We start from the raw sequence: 26,900 nt of genomic DNA on the forward strand, positions 1-26,900 counted from the left end.
GTCATGCAAACACATTGGTACTGAATTCAAAAGGAAGCTTGGGGGGGGGGGGGGGCAGGTTCAGTCCTTTATCCTCCTGATCATTGGGGGACCCTTGGACGGGGGGGAGGTTCAGTCCTTTATCCTCCTGATCATTGGGGGACCTTGTGGTTGGACACATGTCTCTTGTCCTGTGAATAAAGGTTAAGAGTCCATAATGACAAAACCTGTAAAGACAGAAAGAGAACGTGGCATGGATTTGAGGTAGATTTTGTGAGTAGGCCTTTAACACTACTATTTTTGAATGACTAACACATTTTCACAGTTCTGTATATACATTTGAAGAAAAGGGCCTAGAAACCTGCGTAAAAGAGAATCTGCCCAGAGCAACAAATCACAGCGCAGGTTTCAGTTTTCAAGGACAGACTATGAAATGAAAGCTGTGCTGTGTTTGGTTGCCATGGACCAGAGTTGTAACTTGATACTGAGGAAACTGAATGTGAAATCTGTAATGGGATCCCATCCTGCCTTGTGCCATTTAGAATGGTGGTGTATTTTATGTGGCAGAAAGACCTTTGTGGTCTCCTCAGGGTCCACGCCAAGGTAGCAACTGGCACAGTTGCATCCCTTATGGCTGTGCCCCTGCTATGGACAACTTACACAATGTTTCTAAATTACCTCTGTACAAAGTGATGAAGTTAAAATGGATACAATATTGATATTGACTGCCAGTTCTCTTTTCAGGCAGCGGCATCATGTCCTTTGGTCACATAGTCTTACTGCAGCTCAGTCCCATTCAAATTAATGGGGCAGAGCTGCAATAGCCAAGCACAGCCACTATACAAGGTATAGCGCTGCCTGTACTTGGTAAATAGTTTAGAGACTGCAGCAATCAATATGTCTTCTCTAGCCTGGGGCTTCACGTGGCATAAATGCCATGGTTTGGCTGCGGCAGAATCACCGTGGCAAAAAAACCACAGTATTTTACAGTTGCTGCAAAGTGGATGGGATTCTAGCATATCCCATCCACATATTGCATATTTGCAGTTTTCAAAAGCATTTCAATTATACCTATGGAAACACCGGCGGTTTCCCTATAAGTATAATGGAGACAGAAAGTCCGCAGAGGAAGCCTCTGGTGGACTTTTTGTGAAAATAGCTGCTGGAAATATGGTACTGCATTGCCACTGTGGTTTTTCCTGCAGTGGCCTGTACGTGAGACCTTAGCCTTAAAGCGATTGCCTCATATTTTAATGCAGAAGCTGGCCTGTCAGATAATCACTACGAGTCCAGTGATATAAACCACATACAGTCAGGAAAGCTCCAGACCACCATACAGTTAAATTAATGGCACTCCATGTATGTCCTTCAGAGGGATAGTAGAGGAGATTTATAAAGACTGGCATATTCAACACTAGTCTTCATATGCCCTGCACCAGCGAAGGGTGTGCCTCATTTTTGACAATCCTATTGCCTCCTTATAAATCAGGAGCAGCCTTTGCATGCCCACGCGCCTGCACTTAACCCCTTAAGGACCCGGCCATTTTTTGGTTTCGCATTTTCGTTTTTCCCTCCTCACATTTCAAGAGCCATAACTTTTTCATTTTTCAGTTCACAGAGTCACATGATGGCTTATTGTTTGCGGGACAAATTGTACTTTGTAATGGCATCATTCAATATGCTGTGCAATGTACTGGGAAGCTGGAAAAAAATTCAGAATGAGGTGCAATTGGAGAAAAAATGCATTTGCGCCATTTTCTTATGGGTTTAATTTTTACAGCGTTCACTGTTTGGTACAAATGACATGTTACCTGTGTTCTACGTGTCAGTACGAACACGGTGATACCAAATTTATATAGTATTTGAAATGTTTTGATACTTTTAAAAAAATGATAAACTTTGCAAAATAGAAAAAAATTTTTGTGTCATCATGTTCTAACACCTGTAACTTTTTCATATTTCCATGTATGGAGCTGGTTGTGGTGTCTTTTTATGCGGGACAAGATGACGTTTCTATTGATACCATTTGGGGAAAGATCTGATGGTTTGATCACTTTTTATTCAATTTTTTATAGGAGGCAAAGTGTTGAAAAAAACGCTTTTTGGCGGTTTTTATTTTTTTTGCCGCTATGCCGTTCGCAGTACGGGATAAATGTTTTAATATTCTAATAGTTCGGGCATTTTGGAGCGCGGGGATACCTAATATGTTTATGTTTAATGTTCTTTAATTACTTTTATAGCTAATCTAGGGAAAGGGGGGTGATTTGAACTTTTGTATTTTTTTTATTTTTTTAATACTTTTAAAAACTTTTTTTTTTCTTCTGTTACATTTATGATCAGACCCCTTAGGTACCTTGAAACCTAGGGGGTCTGATCGCTCATACTATTCACTGCAATACTACAGTATTGCAGTGAATAGGAAAATCGCAGCACTTCTATTAGACGATGCCTCTGGCATCGTCTAATAGATCTCATGCAGAGACAAGCCTGGAAGCCTTCAATAGGCTTCCGGCTGTCATAGCAACCGATCACCGCCCTCATGTGACGTTCAGGAGGGCGGCGATCGGCGAAACATGGCGGCGCCCATGCCGCCGGCGCCGTTTACACACTGCGGTCACGTTTGACCGCAGTGTGTAAAGGGTTAACAGCAGCGATCGGCTCGGGCACCGACCGCTGCTGTTATTGGCAGGTCCTGGCTGTATGATACAGCCGGCATCTGCCGTGTATGGAGCGAGCTCAGCGTGTGAGCTCGCTCCATACATCCCCATGCGACCCATGACGTACAGTTACGTCAAGGGTCGCTAAGGGGTTAAATTTACACCAGCTCACAACTGATGTGAATTCCAAGTATCAATCAATAAACTGCCACAAATTATAGGAAATCTAATCCTCACCCAAAAAAATGGTGAGGGCAACAAAAAGCAGAGAAAGGACATTTTTATGCCAGATAAGGCTAGATTCACACTTGTTCCTGCTCTAATTCATTTGTATCCACCGTGGGACCCGAACCACGGAGAGCCCTTCTGCTAAAACAGTGGTTCCCCACAGACCCCATAGACTTCCCAGCAGAACTTTCCTCTCCTGCGATGAAGTCTCAGACGGAGACTGCAACACAGATGTGAACAAAGTCTAACTGGCATACAAGGTGTAATAAATCTGACTCAATATCTATCGACTTACCTTAATGGTCCTAGTATATGTAGACCTCAGAAGAGGAAAAACATCTATTCTGACTATTTCCATGTTATATCTGTTTTGGTACAGTGCTTGATTTTTCCTTTATTTTATTAGAATATGCCCTTCATACCCACTTGGTTTCTTTCCTTGTATAATCCAGGGCTTCTTCAAGAGGACTGTCCAAAATAACAAGCGGTATACGTGCACAGAAAACCAAAGCTGTAAAATAGACAAAACTCAAAGGAAGAGGTGTCCATACTGCCGTTTCCAAAAGTGTCTTAATGTAGGAATGCGACTGGAAGGTAAGAGGATTACACGTGGCCTGCACAGAGATTTATAGTATCCTACTAATATTATAAGTGTGAAAGTTTGTGTGTTTGGATGTTTGGATGTTTGTGAGTTTGGATGTTTGTTCCTCAATCACGCTAAAACGCCTGGACGGATTTGCGTGCAATTTTCCACAAACATAGTTTTCCCTTAGGATTGAGTCACAGGCTACTTTTGGTGCCACTAAACAACATGGCTTCCTAGCAGGAGACTCACAAAAGCAGGACTCCTAGCCCCAGCTATAGACTCACACACACTGCCTGGCATTTCCTGCCTCAACCTGTCTGCACACTCCTTACTGTCACCTCAGGAGTAGCCCTCACTCTACTCACTCACATTTACATATAGCTTTCCACTGTCTGTATCACTACATACACAATACAACACATCACATTGTCTGTATCACTACATACACAATACAACACATCACATTGTCTGTATCACTACATACACAATACAACACATCACATTGTCTGTATCACGACATACACAATACAACACATCACATTGTCTGTATTACGACATACACAATACAACACATCACATTGTCTGTATCACGACATACACAATACAACACATCACATTGTCTGTATCACGACATACACAATACAACACATCACATTGTCTGTATCACGACATTCACAATACAACACATCACATTGTCTGTATCACGACATACACAATACAACACATCACATTGTCTGTATCACGACATACACAATACAACACATCACATTGTCTGTATCACTACATACACAATATAACACATCACATCAGCTAGCTCACCAAACTTTTTAAAGCACTTTTACAGTTTCACACGTCTGTGTCCGCCCAATTCTCAAATCACCGCAGACGAAGTCGCGGGTAAAAGCTAGTATTATATAATTATTGGGATATTGTCAAAATGAGGTCCCAAATGTCTCAGAGTAGGGTTAGTTCTTGTCTTAGGTTCTTCAAACTATTAAAAATGGGGAAAAAGGTAACACCTGGTATTAATGGAAATTATGTATATATACTTTATTGAGCAGTGAGTTGGAACTCTCTTGGAAATCAATGATCTGTGTAAGGCTCCGTTCCCATGGAATAACGTGCCACTCATTCTGACACATAAACGTGTCAGAGTGAGAGCTTCAAACCAGAATCTCATTGACTTCAATGGGTGCCGTCTTATGCGCGCTACACATTGAAATCAATGGGTTAAAAAGCCGCCCATGAGGAATGAGCGGTGTGTTACTCCATGGCAACGGAGCCTAATATGGTGTATAGAGATGAGCGAACACTGTTCGGATCAGCCGATCCGAACAGCACGCTCCCATAGAAATGAATGGAAGCACCTGGCACGCAGACTTTGCCGGAGGCCGGCCGCTTAACCCCCAGCGTGCCGCCCGCTTCCATTCATTTCTATGGGATCGTGCTGTGAGCGTGCTGTTCGGAACGGCTGTTCCGAACAGTGTTCGCTCATCTCTAATGGTATAATATTTTATACCAACCCTATGCATACTGCTACATACCTTGTCTCATGGCGTCAATAGTGGGCATTTAGGCTACTTTTCTGGCTTAGAGGCTTAGAAAGATGATATGGTGGCATACATTTGGTGCAAGGCCCTTGTGCCAAATGTGTGCCACGCTCTATGCCTCACTCACCACATTACACGGGAACACCTAGGCCCGACAGATTCATTATAACTAAAGATGAGCGAGTAGTATTTGATCGAGTAGGTATTCGACCGAATACTACGGTATTCAAAATACTCGTACTCGATCGAATACTACTAGCTGTTCGAAGTTAAGATACGATGCAGAACCAGCGTTGATTGGCAGAATGCTATACAGTCGGCCAATCAACACTGGTTCTTCTCTTACCTTTAGAAGTCTTCTCCCTGCGCAGCGTCCCCGCGTCCTCTTCTGGCTCTGAATTCACTCTGCACTGTAAGCGGCCATTTTCTTGTAGTGCGGGCGTGCGCAGTTGGCTCTGCCTAGGCCCGATGCCTAGCAGAGTGAATTCAAGGCCGGAAGAGGACACGGGGACGCTGCGCAGGGAGAAAAATCCAACCCGACTCTCACTCATGGACTTGGTAAGTAGAATTTGATCGAATGTTGCATACCCCTGAAACGAGCATTTCCCCCCATAGACTATAATGGGGTTCGAAACCCGTTCGAACAGTCGAACAGTGTGCGGCTGGTCGAATCGGATTTCAAACCTCGAACATTTTAGTGTTCGCTCATCTCTAATTATAACCCAGCTTAGTTTTCTGGCGTGAGTTAAAATGAAAATCTACTCCAGTTCCTAAATCTCCATTCAGGCGCATGGAAGTGTAAGACTTAATTAAGACTGGCATACAGTACTCCAATCTTAATAAATCTACCCCATTGTTGGTATACAAAAAATGTATACTTAAAAGGAATGTCTTGCAGTCGCAGCATCAGAAATACTTGGATGGCTATGACTTTCCCGGTAGATTCTGCTGTTTGCTGGAGTTTCCGGGAGTTACCTCGATCTAATAATGGATGTCATTAATGAGTTAACCATTTTTATAATAAAAACTAGCACTTTGTACAGAAAGCAGCTAGAATTTCATGTTATCACTCCAGTTTAATTAGTTTGGTCTGCCGTGTGACCTTGAATGGTGAAAAGACAACAAAATGACTTCCTAGTTGTAGTCTCTGGCTGAATAGTCTGACAGGTTCACCATAGAATACAAACTAATTCTAATACTTACTAATGACTTTTGCAACAACTAAAAGCTGAATTGGTGACGCTACACGAAATGTATACGCCAAAGAGCACTTTGTTTCCCGCTCGAGATCTCCTTTTTATTATGGGTAGAAACAAATTGTGCTATGTACTATCTAAAGAAGTCAATGTACTGTATGTATCGGACATAACAAATCGGACATGACGTCTGGGCTAATGATAATGCCACAGGTGCCGTGATCCAAAATGAACTTTTAGTTGTGAATTGATGAAATTGGTGCTGCTCATACAAGAAAAGGTATTTACTACGTGACAGACATCTACACAACAGAATTATCAATTTTCTGTAGATGGAACAAGCAAGAAGTGTGAGAGATATATCTGGGGGAGAAGCTTCAGAACTGAAAACGTACTTACAAACATTAGAACCCGAAATTTAAAGACATTTGTTCCAGATACAATATTGAAATATCCCCAGAAAGCCTTCTCTCAAGTCCAGGGAGATGTTTCTTGTGCATCACGACCAAGTTGGGTCAATTGTATTTTTCATATTTGGTGAGCAGTGACAATTCTTCCTATATTTTACTAGACACCATATACCTATATAATAATCAGCTATCTATATATACTACAACAAGTATATACATTGGATACAAGCACTGCTAGACACAACTGGCAGTATATTCTCTCTTCTCAGAATAAAAGTATCAAGCCCATACAACATAAGATGATCATCTGGTCCTATCGGCCCTCATTAATTGACCATCTTTACCCCCCTGCCACAGAACAGAACTAGAATGAGGAGCTTTAGCTATAAATTGCAGTTATCAGGTTATACCTCCATAACTTGAATTCCATTTGCAGGATTTTCAAAGGGGAATTCTAGACTTAAAATATTGATGACTTATCCTAAAGATAGGTAACCTATATCAGATTAGTGACCCAACACTTGGCACCCCCACCAATCCTCTATTCTCAGCAGCTGATAGACAGAGAATGGAGCACCTTCTCTGTGTAGTAGCGGAACTTAGATATTCAAGTAAATAGGAGTTGCTCTGCAGTACGCTGATCTGGCCACTATACAGAGAACGGCGCTATATCCTTCCTGCTCCATTCTCTTTGTATCAGCTGCTGAGAGAAGCTGAGTGATGAGGATTGCTGAATGTCGGACCTTACTAATATTTTTAGCCCCAAAGCCACACACCAAATACCGAACTAATGGGGGATATTTGATGTCCTGTCCCTTTTTACCTCCTGCTTTGATGGCCCATTCTGGCTGGTCTATTCATTCACTAGAACAAGTAATTCATTCAATAAAATCTCTGCTTATTCTGGAGTCCAGTGACTGGCAGATTTCACTGTATGAGGGTATAAAAACAGTGATAACTGTCAATGAATAAATAGAATAACCCATTGAACTCTTAAATTCAGAAAAAGCAGAGGAATGAATAACTAACTCTGCTGAATCTTTCCCCATAACAATGTATCAATCTGGTTGGCTCATTTTGTGCTTGCCCATTAGATGGCATTTTCAACAGGATGAGTTCCTTTTAAATACAGAGACTCATTGCAACATGAAACATATTCAGATTGTCTCTGAATGGCTTGCTTCACTTTTATGGCAGATTTCATGTTATTACATTCCCTTCCTGTGCACTGAGGTCTCTCCCCTTCCTGTGTGGCTATTCTAGAATAGAATCTTTAGTCCCGATGTCATCCAACCAGACTTCCTCCTCCTTGGGATGTATGAGATATAGGGAAGTTCATTCTGCAGAGTTTGGCCGGGCCATGCAAAACTCCCACACAAGATGACACATTCTTGAATGTACACTAAGGAGTGTGAAACAGCTGCTTTATTCTTAGACACAAATAGTTAATACTCGTCTCCAAATTCTTTGGCTAACCTTTTGTATAATTCTTAATATATTGCAGAATTGTTGCCAGAATTGCTGATTTCTATTTTAAGAAGTGATTTGGGACTAGTCTTATTCAGCAGAAAACAGCTCTCAACCACTTGAATGGGAGCTGAGTGGCAGTACCCCAGCACGGCCACTACAAAATGTATGGAGCTGTTTGCTTCATACACTGTGTACATGTTGTGGCAGCTAAGAGGTGGAGGTGTCTGAGTGTCAGACCCCCACTGATCTGATATTGATGACCTATGCTAAGGAAATTAGCAGAATTTGCTGCTTAATTTTAAGCCAAAGTCAGGAGTGAATTAAACAGAAGAGCTTCATTTATATTTTCTATTTCTTTTTCAGCCACTTTGGCTCATAAAATCGCAGCAAAATCTTCAACAAAAAAAGCAGTGTTTCCGCAACATTTTTTTTTTTTTAACATTTTTTCAGTAATACCACGTTAGAATAGCTTTAAGAAAGGCTATTCTTAACCTACCTTTACAATTCTTCTCTGTGCTGCCATTTTGGTGATATTTCCGTTTTTTCCATGTGCAAATTAGTCTCCAGAAAGCACAGAGGGTGGTCCCCTGTGCTGTCTGAAGACTCTCCAGCGATGTCCTCCATCTTCTTTTTGAGATCGCCTCTTCACCGCGTCTTCATCTGAAAGCGCCGACTGCGCATGTCTATCGGACATTTTCCTGTGGCTGAATGGACAATCATGTAAGAGGCCACAGGAAAATGGCCGATGGACATGCGCAGTCAGCGTTTTTGGATGAAGTGGTGGTGAAGAGTTGGTCTCGAGAAGAAGATGGAGGGTATCACTGGAGAGTCTGCAGGCAGCACAGGGGAGGCCCCCTGTGCTGTTTTAGTACAGGGGGACCTCTCCCTGTGCTGTCTGGAGACTCATTTGCATATGGAGAAACGGAGGAATATCACCAAAACGGCATCGCGGAGAAGAATCCTAAAGGTAGGGGAAAAATAGCCTTTCTTAAGGCTATTCTGACGTGGTAGTATTGAAAAAAGGGATTCTAATGGTAGAATCCCTTTAAGATTAATTTACATGAGACAGAAACAAACCATATGTCTTTATGCACACAAAAATGAATTTGATGCAGATATTTCAAGAGTTTTTCCAATTGCAAAAAAATTGACAAGCTGCAAAATCCACAAAATCTACAAGTCAGTGACATGCACACGAGATTTTGAGAGTTTCTTTAAATTTGCTCATACTGAACTATTCTGTATATTTATCCCAGTTGTAAAGGAAAATAATGCTCCTATAACTAGAGAATAAAATATAATCCTATAGCTGTCTACAAAATCCATTTTCGTCTTGAACCATTTTTGATAAATCTTTATCACTCAATGGGATTTCTCAAAAATGTTTAAGGGGCTTTTCAGGTCCGAATGGATTAAACTCATAAAAGAGGTCATATTCGTCTTGCCGCTTCCTTGCCCGTTTCTGCACTTCCTGATATAGACATGTAAAAGTCACTTGACCACCCTTGATGATCCTTTTATATGTGTTGCTATGGATTCTCTAACATTGGCATTTTGTCTTTTTACTTTTCCATAGCTGTTCGTGCTGACCGAATGCGAGGAGGGCGAAACAAGTTTGGGCCCATGTATAAACGGGATCGTGCCTTAAAGCAGCAGAAAAAAGCCTTGATACGTGCAAATGGTATCAAGCTGGAAACCGTCCCACAGATTGTGCCCCCAGTGCAAAATGACTATACCATCCCCAGCAACATCCATACCATTCATCCTGTATCTAAAAATGTGCCATCAAACCCAGTGCCAATGACACCTGTTGAATACGATAGAGGTCCTTACGGAGCCCCACCATTGGGAATTACTATGCCTAATCATGCTCCTCTATCTGGCTACCACTATTCCTCATTCCAGAGCCGTGCCATCAAATCTGAATACCCAGACCACTACACAAACGTACACGAGCCAGCCCCGGCAGGACCTTATGTATACACCGAGCCCTATACCAGCACTTCTCCACCAGATATACCTGAAGTGATCCTTAAGTTATTACAACTGGAGCCAGATGAGCCTCAAGTAAAGGCGAGGATATTGTCGTGCCTGCAACAGGAACAGAACAAGAGCCGACATGAGAAACTCAGCATGTTCGGCTTAATGTGCAAAATGGCCGATCAGACTCTCTTCTCCATAGTGGAATGGGCTCGGAGTTGTATTTACTTTAAGGAGCTGGAGGTAATTTTTTTCTAATTATCTTATAACAACAGTTTGATGTAATTTTAATGATATCCAGTTTAGATAATTCAGATAACACATCATCTCAAGACTAGAGTGGTTATAAAGACCATATTTTACTCTGGAAGACCTGTCCAGTCCTGCTTTATCCACAACCCACTGGTTTGAATGTACAGTGTGTAATACTTAGTTTTCCCTGTGGATGTGGTTACCACATACACTAAAGCAGATCACTTGGTCTCCAGTAGGGGAATATTTAGTGATTTGCATCTCTAAGACTTTAATCACACCCATTTAATGGGTGATTGGAGACGTCGGTTTGCTTCTAGAGACCACTAAGCCATGGAGAAAAACAGAGCTTTTGGTACATTTTGCAGACCAAACACTTCTATTACAGTAAATTTCAAGGGTCTGCAAGAATCCCGGACAGCATCAATGTGCTGTCCCTTCAAGATGATGAAAAATGGTTTTTTTTTTCTTTTTTTAATGGTTTATGAGATATGTCGAAAAAAGCCAGGACTTTTTTTCTGTTACAAACCTCCCCCCACCCCCCCAAAAAAAGAGTATCCATCATGATTTTTACATTAGTATCAGTTCCATCTGAGTTCATTAGTCTATTAGCATCACCCTATAATGGATGACCGCAACGAACATTAATAACAGCAGTGTGAGCATAGCCTTAGCCAAAACAGAGATGGTCATCCATGGACAACACAGTTTTGGATTTGTTCCTCATCAGTACAGGATAGGGTTCTAATTAGTTGTGTGAGATACTCTAATGACTCTCCATGCAGAGATCCAGTAGGTAGGGGGTAAGTACTTCTGAAAAAAACATGGCAAAAGTTCTCCTCCAGAAGTAAGAAAACACTCAGGGGTGCGTCCTATGCAAATCTGTCCTGCTGATGTAATAAGTAGCACAGCTGAGATCTCTAAGCTTTGTACTGTGAAAAGGTATGCACCATCTCACGACCAGGAACAGGTAAGCAATGATTCTTAGGCTGTATTCCCATGGCCATTGATAAAAACAACCAAAAATGGACAAAATGGTACGCTTCTTCACAGACATTTTGCATCCATCTAGAACCCATTTTCACAGAGCCCGCATAGATATGACTCTAAGGTCAAAATGGACTATCATGAAAATGGACATGTGAATAGCTACATTGTAATCAATTGGAGAATTTTATTATCCCATCTATACCAGTGTAGTAATGTGGCACATATTTAGTGGTTCTATCTTGCTCCAAATGTGCGCCACATCTTCCATTCTGCACCTCACTCACTACTTTTTACGATGCAGGTGGAGTGAAGAGCGGGGTGGGTATGGGGAGGGAAAAGCTTAACCTGCCATATTTATTATAATTCATGCCAGTTTTCTGTTTTTTTTTAGGAAGTCCTAAATGGCATAGATCTACATTCTGGCACATGGGCGCAGCCTTTGTACAAAATCCGTCTTTTCGGGGGCCTATAGTAAGGCTGGTGTACTCAACGCCAGTCCTAATAAATCTGCCCCATTGTCTCCTAAAATCAGTTGGCACACAGCTGTTTTTGATCTTAGTGTGAATAAGGCCTTATTCAGTGACTGGAAGCAGAGATATCACAACCATCCGAAGTTTATAAAAAGTACAGACCCATTTTTTACACTGCCCATCCTTCTTATTTGTAAGGTTGACACATATACACAATAAGGTTTTGTGTGACAGAAAAGACAAGAAAACTAGAATTGCAAATTTTTCCATTCGGAAGGAAAGAAATGAATCTCCAAATCCATGGTGTAAATTGCTTGTCGCATGGCTTTAAAGGCAAGACATACACCATGTATTTTAGCTTTTATCACTGATTCATATTGAGACATAGTCTAGTCTGTACAGACCAGAGGCCAACACAATGACAAGACCCATGTAAGGTGACAAAACAATTTAGTTTGTCTGGGTTGAGGTAATGATTTAGTATTTATTATCACCAACAGGGTCCAGGTGTCAAAGCAATAACTAGTCCTGGGAGCTCCGAGTGTCACCCAGGAGATATAATTGAAAGATGGGACATTGAGAAATTGTGGATGAGGCTATTCCATCCACAGACGATCAATATTGGTCATGTACGGGCACATTTGGGAGCGACATTGGGGAATTGGCTAGTTGATCTTTTCGTTTTATGGTTGATTTTCCTTTCTGTAAAGTATACTCAGATTTACAACATTGTACTTTAATGGCTGAACCATCAATTTCTCATTTAGTTAATCTGTCTCATCCTTCACCAGACCAAAGACTTCAGACTATGTAGTAAACTTACTACAAAAATGTAATAAACTCATTTATATACTCCTATACATTTATACATAATGTACAGTATAGGCTTAAAGGGGTTTTCTCACCAACGCAACTCTCCCCTCTAGGTACAGAGGATGAGTTGTGTCAGGGATTCTTTAGTCCAAAACAAAGGTAGAGTTTATTTTCACTCAAAAAGTAACAAAAAGTAAGCAATGCAAAAATAAATACCTGCCCGGCTAGGCTCTAACTAAACAAAGAATAGGTTACCTCACCTGAAATCAAAAGTCAGTAGAATCATTCAGGACACAGTTCCAAAAATAAGGCCTTTCAGTTGGCTCTCCAGCCAAACTCTGCCCCCAGTCTGCTGCTGGAGCTGACTTCTTAAGCCTCCCTTGATGAGCAGACTCTCTGTAGCTGTGTCGCTGCCGTAACATCCCCAAAGTGTGGACTGGAGGGGGGTGGAATGACAGGTCCCACTATCAACCATTCCTAAAAATCCAGCCCAATACTGAGCATTTATCAAAATACTCAGCAGACGAAATTTGTCTGCTGAGAACAAACATTCCTTCTGGAGTTTTCTCATCTCACCCACCTTAGTAGTCTAGGTGAGATGTACATCACCTCCATTACCTGACCAGCCATCGGCTTACAGTTGCTAAAGTACAGCACATGGCTATCTCTGGGCATTCCACTGAAATAAATGGAGTGGGGGCACTGGAAGGTAATAGTGGATGGACCCCCATCTATTCTGTTGATACGTTGTTCAGAATGGCCAACAGGGGAGCAGGCAAAGCTCCTGGTGAGTCCATGTGCCAGGCTGGGCCACAGGCCATCGATATCTCTACAGGTACCCCAGTGACAAATCATCTTTCAGCTTTGCAGGAGGCCCGCAGCTGTATGAGCATGTATACCTGGCTCAATAACACGGCCCACAGGACAGAAACAATTTTCGTGGTGTCCTGCTGAAGGAATGTTTTCATCTTAGATAATTATGACGTATCTCACAGATATCTTATAAATTTGAAACAGCTGAAGGTCCCATCACTGGAAATTGAATCTATTGGGATTGCTATTCAGTGATTGCTTTTACCATTGTGATCAATGGAAAGAAACATACAAAAAGGTTTCTTGTGAAATCAACCATGAAGGATCAGACCACAGAACATTCTATTAGGGTTGGTTCACAATAGCGCTTGTATTCCGTCCGGAAGAAGTTTACATGGACACCCCTCGGACGGAATACAATCGCAATTGCAAATGATGTGCTGTCAAAGCACATGGACCCCATAGACTATAATGGACTCTGTGTACTTGCCGCCCACTGCCCGTTCGTCCGGACGGTGCACATCAAGCACACGGAGCCCATTATAATCTATGGGGTCAGTGTGCTTTGACAGCACGTCGCTTGCAATTGCGATTGTTTTCCATCCAGGGGGTGTTCATGTGGACTACTTCCGGATGGAATACAAGCGCTAGTGTGAACCAACCCTTAACCTCCACAGGCCAACTATGGTTGACATGTCATCCATAAAATAAATGTCATACATGAGTAATGTGTGACCATCTTAAAGGGTGCAACCATATTTCAATGTGTAGAATTATGAAAATATAAATTTAGAGATTTTATTTAAACTTCTTAGTGGTGACATCTTTTGTCTTGATCTGTAGCCAATAGATATGACCATGAATGCAAGAACTTTCCATGCTCTGGCACTTGTCAGCCATAATTTCCTTATTGTGGACAGGTTCTCAGGCAGGGGCACTACATGTACAAGAAGATAACCCAACCACAAATAGAGCTTCATGGCTGGGTTTCTGACAAAAGCTGGACCATAGAAAGGTTCCTGCATTCATGGTCGTATCCATTGGCAACCGATTAAGACAACAGAATGTCACCACTAAGATGGTTGGAGAAAATCTTTACTCTGCAAAATGTTATTGTTTGTATAAATTAAAACAAATGAATGAAATATACTTTCTCATGGTTTTCTAGATCTCTGTTTGCTGTCATTCAGTGTTTACTTCTAGTAGATACAAATTAGTCCATGGTCATGTGATATGCAGTCCAAAGGGCATGTGATGGACAGTCCATGGTCATGTGATATACAGTCCATGGTCATGTGATATGCAGTCCAAGGGCATGTGATATACAGTCCATGGTCATGTGATATGCAGTTCAAGGTCATGTGATATGCAGTCCATGGTCATGTGATATGCAGTCCAAGGGCATGTGATACACAGTCCATGGTCATGTGATATGCAGTCCAAGGGCATGTGATATGCAGTCCAAGGTCATGTAATATGCAGTCCAAGGTCATGTGATGGACACACAGGTGCACAGCTCGTTACTAGGCAGATGTCTGATTACTGAGCTGTGATTGTAATGTTGTAATGGATTGTAAAATATAGGTCATGTTTTATTTCTGTCTATTTTCATAGATCCCTCCATGGATCTCAACATTTTTCATTGTTTTCACCATCAGCTGTCTGAATGTAGCCTTAACTTACATTCGCATGACAATAAATGTCAGCCATGTAATGACCATTTTTTAATGGCCACAATAAATGTTATACAGGGGAATAAGGGCTATTCTCATGGTCGTTTTTATTTGATGGTCTGTTTCCACAGACTGTCAAAAAAGGTAATATATTCTATTTTTGTCCATTTTTGTTCATGGATTTTTTCATACACTCAGTTGTATGCGGAATCTCTGAAAACGGGCACCCCTTACGTCCAAAAAATGGATGTTTTTCACATTTGTTTTCACCATCGGTTGTGAATGTCGGTTTACAATGTGTCATCCAAAATATGGATTCTATAAACATTGAAAACTCTATGGCTACATTCACATGGTCGAGGAGCTAAATATCCATGAAAAAAACCTTTTTCATGGAAATCTTTCACCCATGGGGGTGCATATTACCTGATACATTTGAGTGTATGGAGGAATCCGTGTCTACGGTTAAAAATAAGGCATGACATGACAATGGACCATCAAAATAATGGTCACATTAATAGCCCCCATTCCCTGACATTGAATTTAATGCTGCTGTGTGGGCACATGGCCAATAGTCAATGTCATGTGAATGTAGCTTAAAAAATTCTTGCACGTTAAAAAAAAAAATAAAGCTAAGTTTAAATATTATTTTCCCACTTCTATGATACTGTATATAATAGGACTGGCAGCTTATGTTGTAGCTCCCAGTTCTCATGCACACACATGCATGGCGGACCAGTCTCCTCTTAAATATGCTGTGCGGCTCTGTGAATGGTCCTGTCATTATCTTATCTGACATATTGTGACAGAAGTTTATTTTGTGTGCTTCACACACTTAAAGAGCTTCTGTCTGTATACAGGAGTGGTGAGTGACAGCTGAAAGTGCAAACACTCCACACAAGAGCACATCCCCAGGCTAGGCAGGTTCCCAATCGCTGGAGGATTAAGGGCAAGTGAAGCATAGAGAATATTGTACTGTCCTGATCACAACAATAATACATCGTAACAACAAATCATTACCCCGGCACTAGGTAAACAGTAGCAGTTACTCATATACACACACATATATAAACAGTATATATATATATATATATATATATATATATATTTATTTAGAAAACACATCCCTGTTCTACAATGTCCCTTTAAGCTCTACTTAAAGGAAATATGCTGTAAGAAAATTAATTTTTGGGGATGATAATTTTAATTTTCCATGATATATATATATATATATATATATATATATATATATATATATATATAATGCTTGTGTGTTTGTTCCTCAGTCACACAAAAACTTCTGAACGAATTTGAGTGAAATTTGGCACATATATAGTTTGTAACCTCGATTAAAACATAGGTTACTTTTTATCCTGTTAAATGACATGGCTTCATGACTGTTATGAATTTATGTTCACATACTATATAACACTGCTCTTGGCAGCACCTTATCTCAGCTTCTGAGAAAGCCAGGGCTGTTATCTCTCTGTGTAAACACATGCAGCAGCAGGACAGCTTGAGAGCTGCCAAAATGGCAAACCATTGACGGCAGCAATTTGCTGAATATAGGCGGATCATCGACGCCAACAACCTGCAGACGAAGTCGCGGGCAGAGGCTAGTATATATATATATATATATTTTTATTTTATTTTATATTATGTTTTTAAGTTAAAATATTGCATTTCCAACTCTTGCCACAAAGCCTAAAATAGTCTGTCACTTCCTATTTGCATGGGCCATAGAAGTCTGGAGCAAAGTCTTTTGACTTATATGTAAGAGTTTTCTAGAAATGTTCTGTGATCTGTGTAGAGAGGGGAATACATACATTTTGAGCTTTACTTATTGTGACAGGTGGATTCTGTGTCTTATCTACACATTAGTGTGATCAAAAGTGTGCTGAGAGAGGTGGCTGTAAAGAATCTTCTACAAGAAATGTCAGCATATTATTTGGCTTAGTGGTTGTAAACTCCTCCAACATCTCAGTTATCATCTTCTATATATTCTTCCAATAGCTCTGGCCATCTGCAATATACCCATCCAACATTGATGATACTACCATTCATAAATCTTAGATGCCATCCTTTATAATTCCCTTTGATATGATCTTTGATACAATCCTCAAACATTTTAGCTATCATTATTCAGAATTTTCATGATTTATTTTTTTAATTTAGATATTAACATGTAAAAGAAAAATATACTCTTTAAAAAGTACGTGTAACATAAAACTTTAGGCAAAATTGACGCATTCCCTTTCACAGTCAAGCAGCGTCCTTGCTCTTGTAGGGAAACTGAGTCCTATGCTTTCCTAGGCAATGTGTCACCACTTTCCCTGGTTTGCTCACATGCCCCAACTGTACGTACAAAACTATTCACATTATTTTCAGTATATATGTACTGTCTATACCGAATGCGTCTATTTTGTCCTGGTTGGTATATTTTTCTTTTTCTTGCCGTATAGACTGTACCTGAGTGGGTTTCTAGTTTCATACGAAGGAATATGTTTTTTTTTTGTTTGTTTGTTTTTGGGTTGCATGGGGTTTTAAAACACTGGGAAAGATGCTGAACTCGTACAAACAGCGGTAATATGAGCAATAAAAAGACCCTCCAACTCTACGTAGAATGGAAAGATGGGCCGCAAGCACAATCCATTAGCAATGGTAACATACAAACTGAAGAGTTCATTCTGTGTCGAGCTCTTGACACCTCACTTCTTCTCCACCACTCTATGTGTGAAGCAGATGGCAAACACTTACATGAAATGACCATATGTTCAGGGTCTGAGAATGGGGATGTTTAGGCTCTTTATGTTGGCACTGCTGGTACAGCATGGGTTAATGAAGGCCCTAGTCCCAAGTGCTATTCATTGGTGTTGGGGCATTCAGAGAGTCCTTTCAGCTAATCTATGGTTTAACAAGGGAAGAGTTAATGTGTGATACAGTAGTTAAAGGATGAGTGCATGCCACGTGGCTCTTGGCAGCTGCCAATTGTAGCTATTCATGTAGTCAAAACTGTTTCCTTTTCAAACAAATTCTGTCAATCTTCAAGTGGAAAATGTTACTGTCATGCTCTCTCTCATTTTTAAAATTGTATGGTAGACAATAAGTATGGGTCTAAGTATGAGAAAAATCCCAAAAGATTAAATACAGTAGGGGTACATGGCAACTTTGGCTGCAACACACCTGATGTATTTCTAGCGACAGTTGTGCCCAGTCGAGGCATCTCACAAAACACAATGGGGTGAATTTATTAACCTATGTATGCTGGTTTTCTGGCATAGATTTGTATAATTGTAACACACCAATTCACCAAAGAAGTGCCACATCTCTCATTCTCCACCTCGCTCACCACATTTTGCAAAAAAAAAAAAAAAAAGTTTATTATAACTTGCACCAGAAAGCTAGTATGAATTATATCAGAAATCAATGCCAGTTCCTGAAGGGCTTAGATCTCCATCCTGATATACTAATAATAACTAATTCAGCCACTTCTCACACCAGTCAGGGACTTTATTAAGATTAGTGTTGGAAACCTCAGTCTTAATACATTCCTCCCAATGAGGCAGATTTACTGTCTAAAATGAAGACTAGACTAGACAGTCCTAAACTGTGTAGTTATCACAATAGCTGGTCTACCTTTAGACTGTCTAGTCTATCTTGACAGTACCTATTAGTTGGCTTAGTTTTCAACAATATGGCTGGCTCAGTGGTCACGCCATTACTGGGTTTCAGTGAGCTGCTGGGTCTTATAGGAACCCGATTAGTTCTGCACTATATACTAGGAAGCTGTATTCTGAAAAAAATAATTAATGTTAAGGCCCCCCTACAAAGGTCTATTATTACAAAAAAACAAAAAAGTAAAAAACTCAAATGAAAGAAGAAATTCAACAACCACACCCATCATGGATACCATTCTCACTCAAGTGACATAAAATTACGTGCCGTATACCAAAACCATAGTCTCCACACATAACCATGGTGCCGAGGGAAAACAATATAAAGAATTAACCTTTGTTTGCTATTAAAAAAAAAAAATTAAAAACAGACACTTCTCTCTTTCTTTAATATTTTCCCAGATATCAAAAAAATGCAAAAATGACAGTGACATAAAGTGAAGTCTTACTGAATGTATCACTGACAATACATGTAAACATTACTAGATTAACTTCAAATAGAGAGGAGATCCGCAACACTTGACTTTTATTCAAGGCTGGTCTTACACGACCATAGTTTTACACCGCAAATGGTCCGCAATTGTGGGTTTAAAATTGCGGACCATTTACGGTCCCATAGTTTTCTATGAGGCCTCTTACACAACCATAGATTTTGTCAGTGGTGTGGCGCGCCGCAACCGTGTTCCGGACTGTATATCGCATGTCCGTAATGGCCATGCTTTTACAGCACGGCACGGAAGGTAAAATAGAAGTTTATGGGCGCTTGCATTTTTGCGGATACACACAAAACATGTGTGTATTCGTAATTGTGGATAAGCCTAAGACCGTAAGACCAGCCTAAGAATTAACTTTTAATCCATTTGTTAAAATTAGTCAAAAAAACTTCTTGAAGTCCAGAAGTATGGATCGTGCACCTTGAACTGGCATCTGAATGCTGAGCTGCATATCAATATTCTTTTTTTTTTTAGACCCAATTGGACATAATGCAGTCTGATCTGCAGATGGCATGTTATAGAGCAGGAGGATCTGAGCAGATTGATTGAATAGGTTTGTTTGAAAAGATTCAGCATAAATTGTCATTTATCCATTAAAATAGATGAACTTTTTGAGTTAGGAAGTTGAGGAGGTAGTCCTAAATACTACGTACCATAGAATATGGTACAAAACAGCCGCATTGAAGCAGGGACAGCTAGCTTTGAGTTCAAGCAGGAAATCCGACTGGTGTACAGAATAGATTTTTCCTGTCTGGATTCCTCTATGTGCATGTGGTCTACAAGTATCAAAATGCATAGAGTTAAAAGCAAAATATGAGAATTCAATGACATAACATACTCCTCTATATATGGATTGGTAAAAAAAAAAAAAAACATGAAGAGAAAAATTTCTACAACTAGAATCTAGTTTCCATAGTTTTCTGGCATAAAAGTGTGACTTTGTTGGCAAAAAAAAGTTGGGATGCTGTGTAAATGTAAAGAAAACACATTTCATATAATCATATTTTATTCATACTGGAACATAGAACACGTCAGCAGGTGAAAGTTACACAATAGAATATAGAACGCACATATCAGAAGGTGAAAGCCACATGATAGAACATAGAACACATGTCATAAGGGGAAAGATAAGCGATAGAACATAGAACACATGACATAAGGTGAAAGTTACATGATAGAACATAGAACACATATCAGAAGATGAAAGCCCCATGATAGAACATAGAACACGTCAGAAGGTGAAAGTTACACAATAGAACATAGAACACGTCAGAAGGTGAAAGTTACACGATAGAACATAGAACACATTTCATAAGTAGAGAAGAGCGAACGGCGTTCGATTGAATTGGTATTTGATCGAATATCAGGCTGTTCGATATATTCGATTCCAATTGAATAACATGCGGCAAACGCAGTAAAAATTTGTATCCCCTCCCACCTTACCTGGCGCGTTTTTTGCACCAATAACTGTGCATGGGAGATGGGACAGGAACTACGACAACGTAGGCATTGAAAAAAAATTGGAAAAACCCATTGGCTGCTGAAAACATGTGACCTCTGATACATAAGAATAGTGTCGGCCATCTTCGTCTCATTATCGTTTTGAGTAATATGGAGTGCTTGTTCTCAGTGTGAGAAGCATAAAGTGAACCTGCCAATTATGCAGCAGGGTAGCAACAGGGGACGTGTGCGAGGACGTGGACATCCAGCTAAGTATCCAGTCCACAGTCCAGGTACTGGAGAGGGGCTGCCAGCAGTGCCCCTCGTCGGTAGCAGCAGGGGATGTGGGCGAGGGCATGGACGTGGAGATCCAGCTGGGTATCCAGTCCACAGTCCAGCAATAATGGTATGTCACACTTGAGTTGTGCCAAAACAAATGTTCATATTTTTATTTTTCTAAACGTTTTTCGGTATCAGAAGATACCTTCATCAGACTCTTAATAAAAGATGGAAGTAACATGAGAGGAATACTCCTGTATATTCAATGTGGTGGTAGCGAATTCTCCGCATGTAGACCAACAGTGTCCAATTGTGAAAGCAAAAAGACGGTCAGTATGACAGGACGTGGCACCAAACAAAATGCTGTAGCGCTATAGAAAAGGGCGCGTCAAGGGCCTGCAAAATAATTTTTAGGGCTCTTCCCAAGGGCCTGAAATCTAATTTTTTAGGGGTCACCGCAAGGGCCAAAAAAATAAAACACTGCTGCTGCATGGCTCTAGTCACCCCAAGAGCCATGTAGCAGCAGTGTTTTATTTTTTGGCCCTTGGGGTGACTAGAGCCTTGTAGCAGCAGTGTTTTATTTTTTGGCCCTTGGGTTGACTAGAGTCTTTAACCAGCAGTGTTTTAGGCCCTTTGGGTGAATTAAGACTTTAACCAGCAGAGTTTTAGTTTTTGGCCCTTGGGGTGACTCCTAAAAAATTAGAATTCAGACCCTTGAGGGTGAGCCCTAAAACATTAATTTTCAGGGCCTTTAAGTTAGTTCAGCCTTGCACCAGCGGAGTGTTAGGCCCTTGGGGTGAGTTGCGCCTTTCACCAGCAGAGTTTTTTGCCCTTGGGGTGAGTTGAGTCTTTAACCAGCAGTGTTTTTGGCCCTTGGAGTGAACTGAGCCTATAAACAGCAGTATTTTTGGCCCTTGGAGTGAACTTAGCCTTTAACCAGCAGTGTTTTTGGCCCTTGGGGTGAGTTGAGCCTTTAAACAGCAGAGATTTAGTTTTTGGCCCTTGGGGTGAGAAGAGCCTTTAACCAGCAGTGTTTTATTTTTTGGCCCTTGGGGTGACTAGAGCCTTTAACCAGCAGTGTTTTATTTTTTGACCCTTGGGGTAACTAGAGCCTTGCACCAGCAGTGTTTTATTTTTTTGCGCTTGGGGTGAGTAGAGCCATTAACCAGCTGTATTTTATTTTTTGGCCCTTGGGGTGACTAGAGCCTGGACTAGATCCCCAGCAATGTTTTAGGCCCTTTGGGTGAATTGAGCCTTTAAGCAGCAGTGTTTTATTTTTTGGCCCTTGGGGTGACTAAAGCCTTTAACCAGCAGTGTTTTATTTTTTGGCCCTTGGGGTGAGTAGAGCCATTAACCAGCAGTGTTTTATTTTTTGGCCCTTGGGGTGAGTAGAGCCATTAACTAGCAGTGTTTTATTTTTTGGCCCTTGGGGTGAGTAGAGCCTTTAACCAGCAGTGTTTTAGGCCCTTTGGGTGAATTGAGCCTTTAATCAGCAGAGTTTTCCTTTTTGGCCCTTGGGGTGACTCCTAAAAAATTAGAATTCAGACCCTTGAGGGTGAGCCCTAAAACATTAATTTTCAGGCCCTTGGGGTGAGCCCTAAAACATTAATTTTCAGGCCCTTGGGGGGAGCCCTAAAACATTAATTTTCAGGCCCTTGGGGGGAGCCCTAAAACATTAATTTTCAGGCCCTTGGGGGGAGCCCTAAAACATTAATTTTTTTTTTAAACTATTTATTTACAGTGAAGGTGGTGGTGTTGGAGGAGGATGTGTGGGCACAGACACATGGAACTGTGTCTCGTCAGTACTGTGGACGGGACATGCTGGTTGCGGGCCCACAATGTCTGCTATCCACCCTGGTTCCCGGTGCTCAGGCCTTGTCAGCACTACACCCTGCACCCCGCTTGATGTTGTGGCACTGCTGGCATCCCCTCTCCAGTATATAATTGAAGTCGAGCTACTGCAGCCTGGATCCCCAGCTGGATTTCCTCATCCTCGTCCACGCCCCCTTGAGCTACTGACGAGGGGCACTGCTGGCAGCCCCTCTCCAGTAGCTGGACTGTGGACTGGATCTCCAGCTGGATTTCCTCGTCCACGTCCTCGCCCCCTTGTGCTACTGATGAGGGGCACTGCTGGCAGTCCCTCTCCAGTACCTGGACTGTGGACTGGATCCCCAGCTGGATTTCCATGTCCATGTCCTTGCCCCCTTGTACTTCTGACAAGGGGCACTGCTGGCAGCCCCTCTCCAGTAGCTGGACTGTGGACTGGATCCCCAGCTGGATTTCCATGTCCACGTGCCCGCCCCCGTCCCTTGATGCTATTCTGGCACATCATTGGTAGGTTCAGTGTATGTGTACACTGTTACTGCAGTGTGCTCTGAAAAGAGCTGTTGATTGCAATGTTTTCCTGTCTAGCAGAAATTACAATCTCTTTCTCACCCTCAGTACAATCTCTCCCTATGTCTCCAAACCGCAACTGAGACGAATATGGCTGACACTATTCTTATGAATCCGAGGTCACCTGATTTCGCCAGCCAATGACTTTTTCCTTATTTTTTTATGCCTTCGTTTTCCTGCTTCCTGTGCCACCTTCCCTGCACAGTTATTGGTGGGGTATTCCGCGTGGTATTCGATTGGAATCGAATATGTCGAATACCTTAAAATTCTATCGAATATCTACTCGATCGAACGGTATTCGCTCATCTCTAGTGAAGACGCTTTCATTATATGCTTCAAGCACATCACAAATAAAGCAATACAGCCAAAGGTAAGGAACCAGCAAATTGTAGAGGTCTTTAAGGCTTAGATACCCTGATATCAGTAAACTAGTGTTTCCTAATGTAATGAATTGCAGTTGCTCATGTTAAACGGTGCAGAACACTGCTACATACAAGTGCAATATGTTTTATGTTCTATATATATTGAGTAAATGTGTCCCAGCAGAGCTTGAGACAGTGCCACATGGTTCAGTGACCTTACTGCCAGTATCAATGTCTTGAGATATAGCATGCGGGCTGAAACAGATTGAACTGGCCAGATATATTGTTTCATTTAAGCTCTAGTACGCCTGTCATTGTGCGCTTGACAAATAAGAGCACTAGGCAATGAGCACTCAGGACTGATTTTTAGCTTTTGTCACCTAATGGAGTATGACAGACCTTGCCGTCAGGAATAATAGTACAGGGATTTGCTTTTTGATAAGGCTAAACAGAAGGTTGGAAGTAACAATGCTGAACGGGTAAAAGGCCACTTAAGACATTGTACATACTACTAGCAGTGGATAACAGAACCTGACCTTATAACTATACAAGCAATATACAAAGTAAGAAAATAATGTTGAGATGATGACATTTCCGTGATTTTCAAGATCCGTGGCTGTAGTGTTCTGTATTGTATCTCAGCTCCTGTGACACAGCTTGGAGATTTCTCCTAGCTCTGAGACCTTCACCCTTAACACCATAGAGATAGAAGATTGGTTAGTGTTCTTTAACATATATAGCTCCTTTAATAGAGTCATACAGCCTCCATCCATTGCTGTTCAGGCTTCTTTGGGTTCTGTTCAAAGACATTGTTATCTAGAAGGCGTGGGGAGAATTTATTAAGACTAGCATTCTGCGCTCCAGTCTTAACCAAGTCCCCGGGCCTAAAATCTACACCAAATCTGTCCCATGCACCAGAATTGAAATTTGCAGTTTACAGTTACTTGTAATGCTTGATATGCTAATTAGGCTTCTTTAGTCAAGTGGGTGGTGTAGAGCAAAAAGCTCTGATTGGACAGTACTAGAAAGTTAGAATCATACCCCCTTTCCTGCTCCTGCCTGAGCCTACCCACTTGAACAACAGAGAATCTTATCTTATGATGAATCAAAACTAACTGCACCTATTACTCAGGTGAGAGCTAGAGAAAAAAATCCAGCTCTCCTGCAGTGGAGAGGAAAATTGGAGCTGGTGAGGATGGTGAAAAGCTTCTTTTTTCTGCAAAATATGGCTTCTGATTTAGTTTTTTAATGCCAGCAATCCTCCCATATTGTTTATGGTTATGACCGTAGATTTCCATTTTATTCATATCAATCCAAAATTATTTTCTTCTCTAGGTGTGGTTTGGCACTGGTACAATATGTTTTTTTGCCCCTAGGCTGGAAGAAGATGAGCTTGAAGCACAATTAAGTCCTCCTGAAACCTGTACGCCTTGCCTGACATCAACGCCTTCTCATTGTTGGCATTTTCTTTTTTTTTTCTCCTCATTTTCTGTCACCATTTTGCCAGTTTTGCAAACCAGTAATTGGCCACATAATCTGCAAAATAGTAAAATTGTGTGGCCAATTATTGCATTGCAAAACCGCAAAGTCTGGATACGTTATAAGGATACTCAACTGGCAGACCGCCAGCTGGCCGGTCACCTGCCACCAGGTACTTTCAATATGACAGCGGTCAGAAGAAAGATTCATTTCTGGTCCACTGTCCTCTAAACCCTGATATTTTACATTAGCAGCAGCAAAGATTGGCAATCCTTTCTGTTGCCTGCTTGTGTGCAAGGGCAATCGCTGATCCTTACTGTCGCTGATGTAAAGTATCAGTAATAGAAAGGGGCAATACTGTGGCTCAGTGGTTAGCACTGCAGCCTTTCAGCGCTGGAGCCCTGGGTTTGAATCCTGCCAAAGGACAACATCTTGCAAGTAGTTTTTGTGTTCTCCCCGTGTTTGCGTGGATTTCCTCCTATACCCCAAAGACATACTGATAGGGAAAAATGTACATTGTGAACCCTATATGATGCTCACAATCTACAATAAATACATAGATAAATAATCAGTACTGCATACAGCAGTTTGTAGAGTAACCTTTTTCCTGACCCCTTTTACTGTTGTTTGTTTGTGGATCACAAGGAGCTTTATACTGTGTGAGGAACTAATGTGGGAGGGGAAACAGTAGTTCTTTATAACTTATGGAGGTCTCTACTGGGGCATTATACTGTGTGGGGGGCACTAATGGCTCCTTAAGGAACCCCCCACACTCTATAAAGCTCCTTAATGATTCCACAAACAGTATATAGCTCTTTATTGCCCTCACACACAGTATAATGTCACATTAGAGCGCCTCCCTCACACGGTATAATTCCACATTAGTGCCCCTATACAGAATAATTCCACATTAGTACCGCCACACACAGTATTATGCCACATTAGTCCCCCCAACCACAGTATAAAGTCCTTAATGCGACCTGACTAATTAGTGACATTGACTCCATTTGACCACCAGGGAAGGTTAAATTCAAATGACATTTTTCCTAATTTTTCTTGTCTAACCCTGAGGTGCATCTTATTGTTCGAAAAAAACACCGAATGGTGCAAGGATGGCCAACAGCCTCTTCATAAACGTTCCTGTGCCAGTTTGCCCCTTTATGAAGACTGGCATATGATATACCAGTCTTAATAAATTTGCCTCATTACGAGCAAACAGTCTTAAGCACTTGGGTAGTAGTTTCAGTAGGTTGGCCGATATTTTCATATTCTACACTAAAAACTTTGGCCTGCGCTTTGGGTTGTCAACATGCATCATGTCAAGTCATTCAACTTTGTACCTTTGCAATGCAAATGTTGAATGTAGCAGATGATAATTAGATTGAACACAACCACAAAAATGACCCAATTTTGGGATGTTTTTTGGTGAAACTCAGATTTTTTTTTTATAGCTAGTAAATAGAGATCTGTCTTGACTTGATATGTGCCCAGATATGTGTATCACAAGATTGTTTTATGATATTACATCACAAAATGATATGCTCTATGCTTTTCTATGGTCACCCTTTCAAGGGCTTCTTTTAGCATGTCACAATATTCGTTTGATTTGTTTAAATGAAAAACTGGCGTCCTTAACCCAATTTAAGGTAAGATGGGTAGACACACTTGGAAGCATATGAGGACAATTGGAAATGAGACGATCATGGTGGTC

The 26,900-nt window shown here is 41.1% G+C and overlaps 1 protein-coding gene across 1 annotated transcript in view; it reads left to right on the plus strand.

Moving 5' to 3' along the window:
• The window catches only part of NR5A1 (nuclear receptor subfamily 5 group A member 1), a 100,806-nt gene that overhangs the window by 19,120 nt on the left and 54,786 nt on the right, over positions 1–26,900 (plus strand). The window contains exons 2-3 of the mRNA XM_075259382.1: positions 3,317–3,458; positions 9,653–10,299. Coding sequence (XP_075115483.1) covers positions 3,317–3,458; positions 9,653–10,299 — 789 coding nt within the window. The remainder of the gene's footprint in view (positions 1–3,316; positions 3,459–9,652; positions 10,300–26,900) is intronic.

This window comes from Leptodactylus fuscus, chromosome 11 (genome assembly GCF_031893055.1).
Source record: "Leptodactylus fuscus isolate aLepFus1 chromosome 11, aLepFus1.hap2, whole genome shotgun sequence".
NCBI lineage: Eukaryota > Metazoa > Chordata > Amphibia > Anura > Leptodactylidae > Leptodactylus > Leptodactylus fuscus.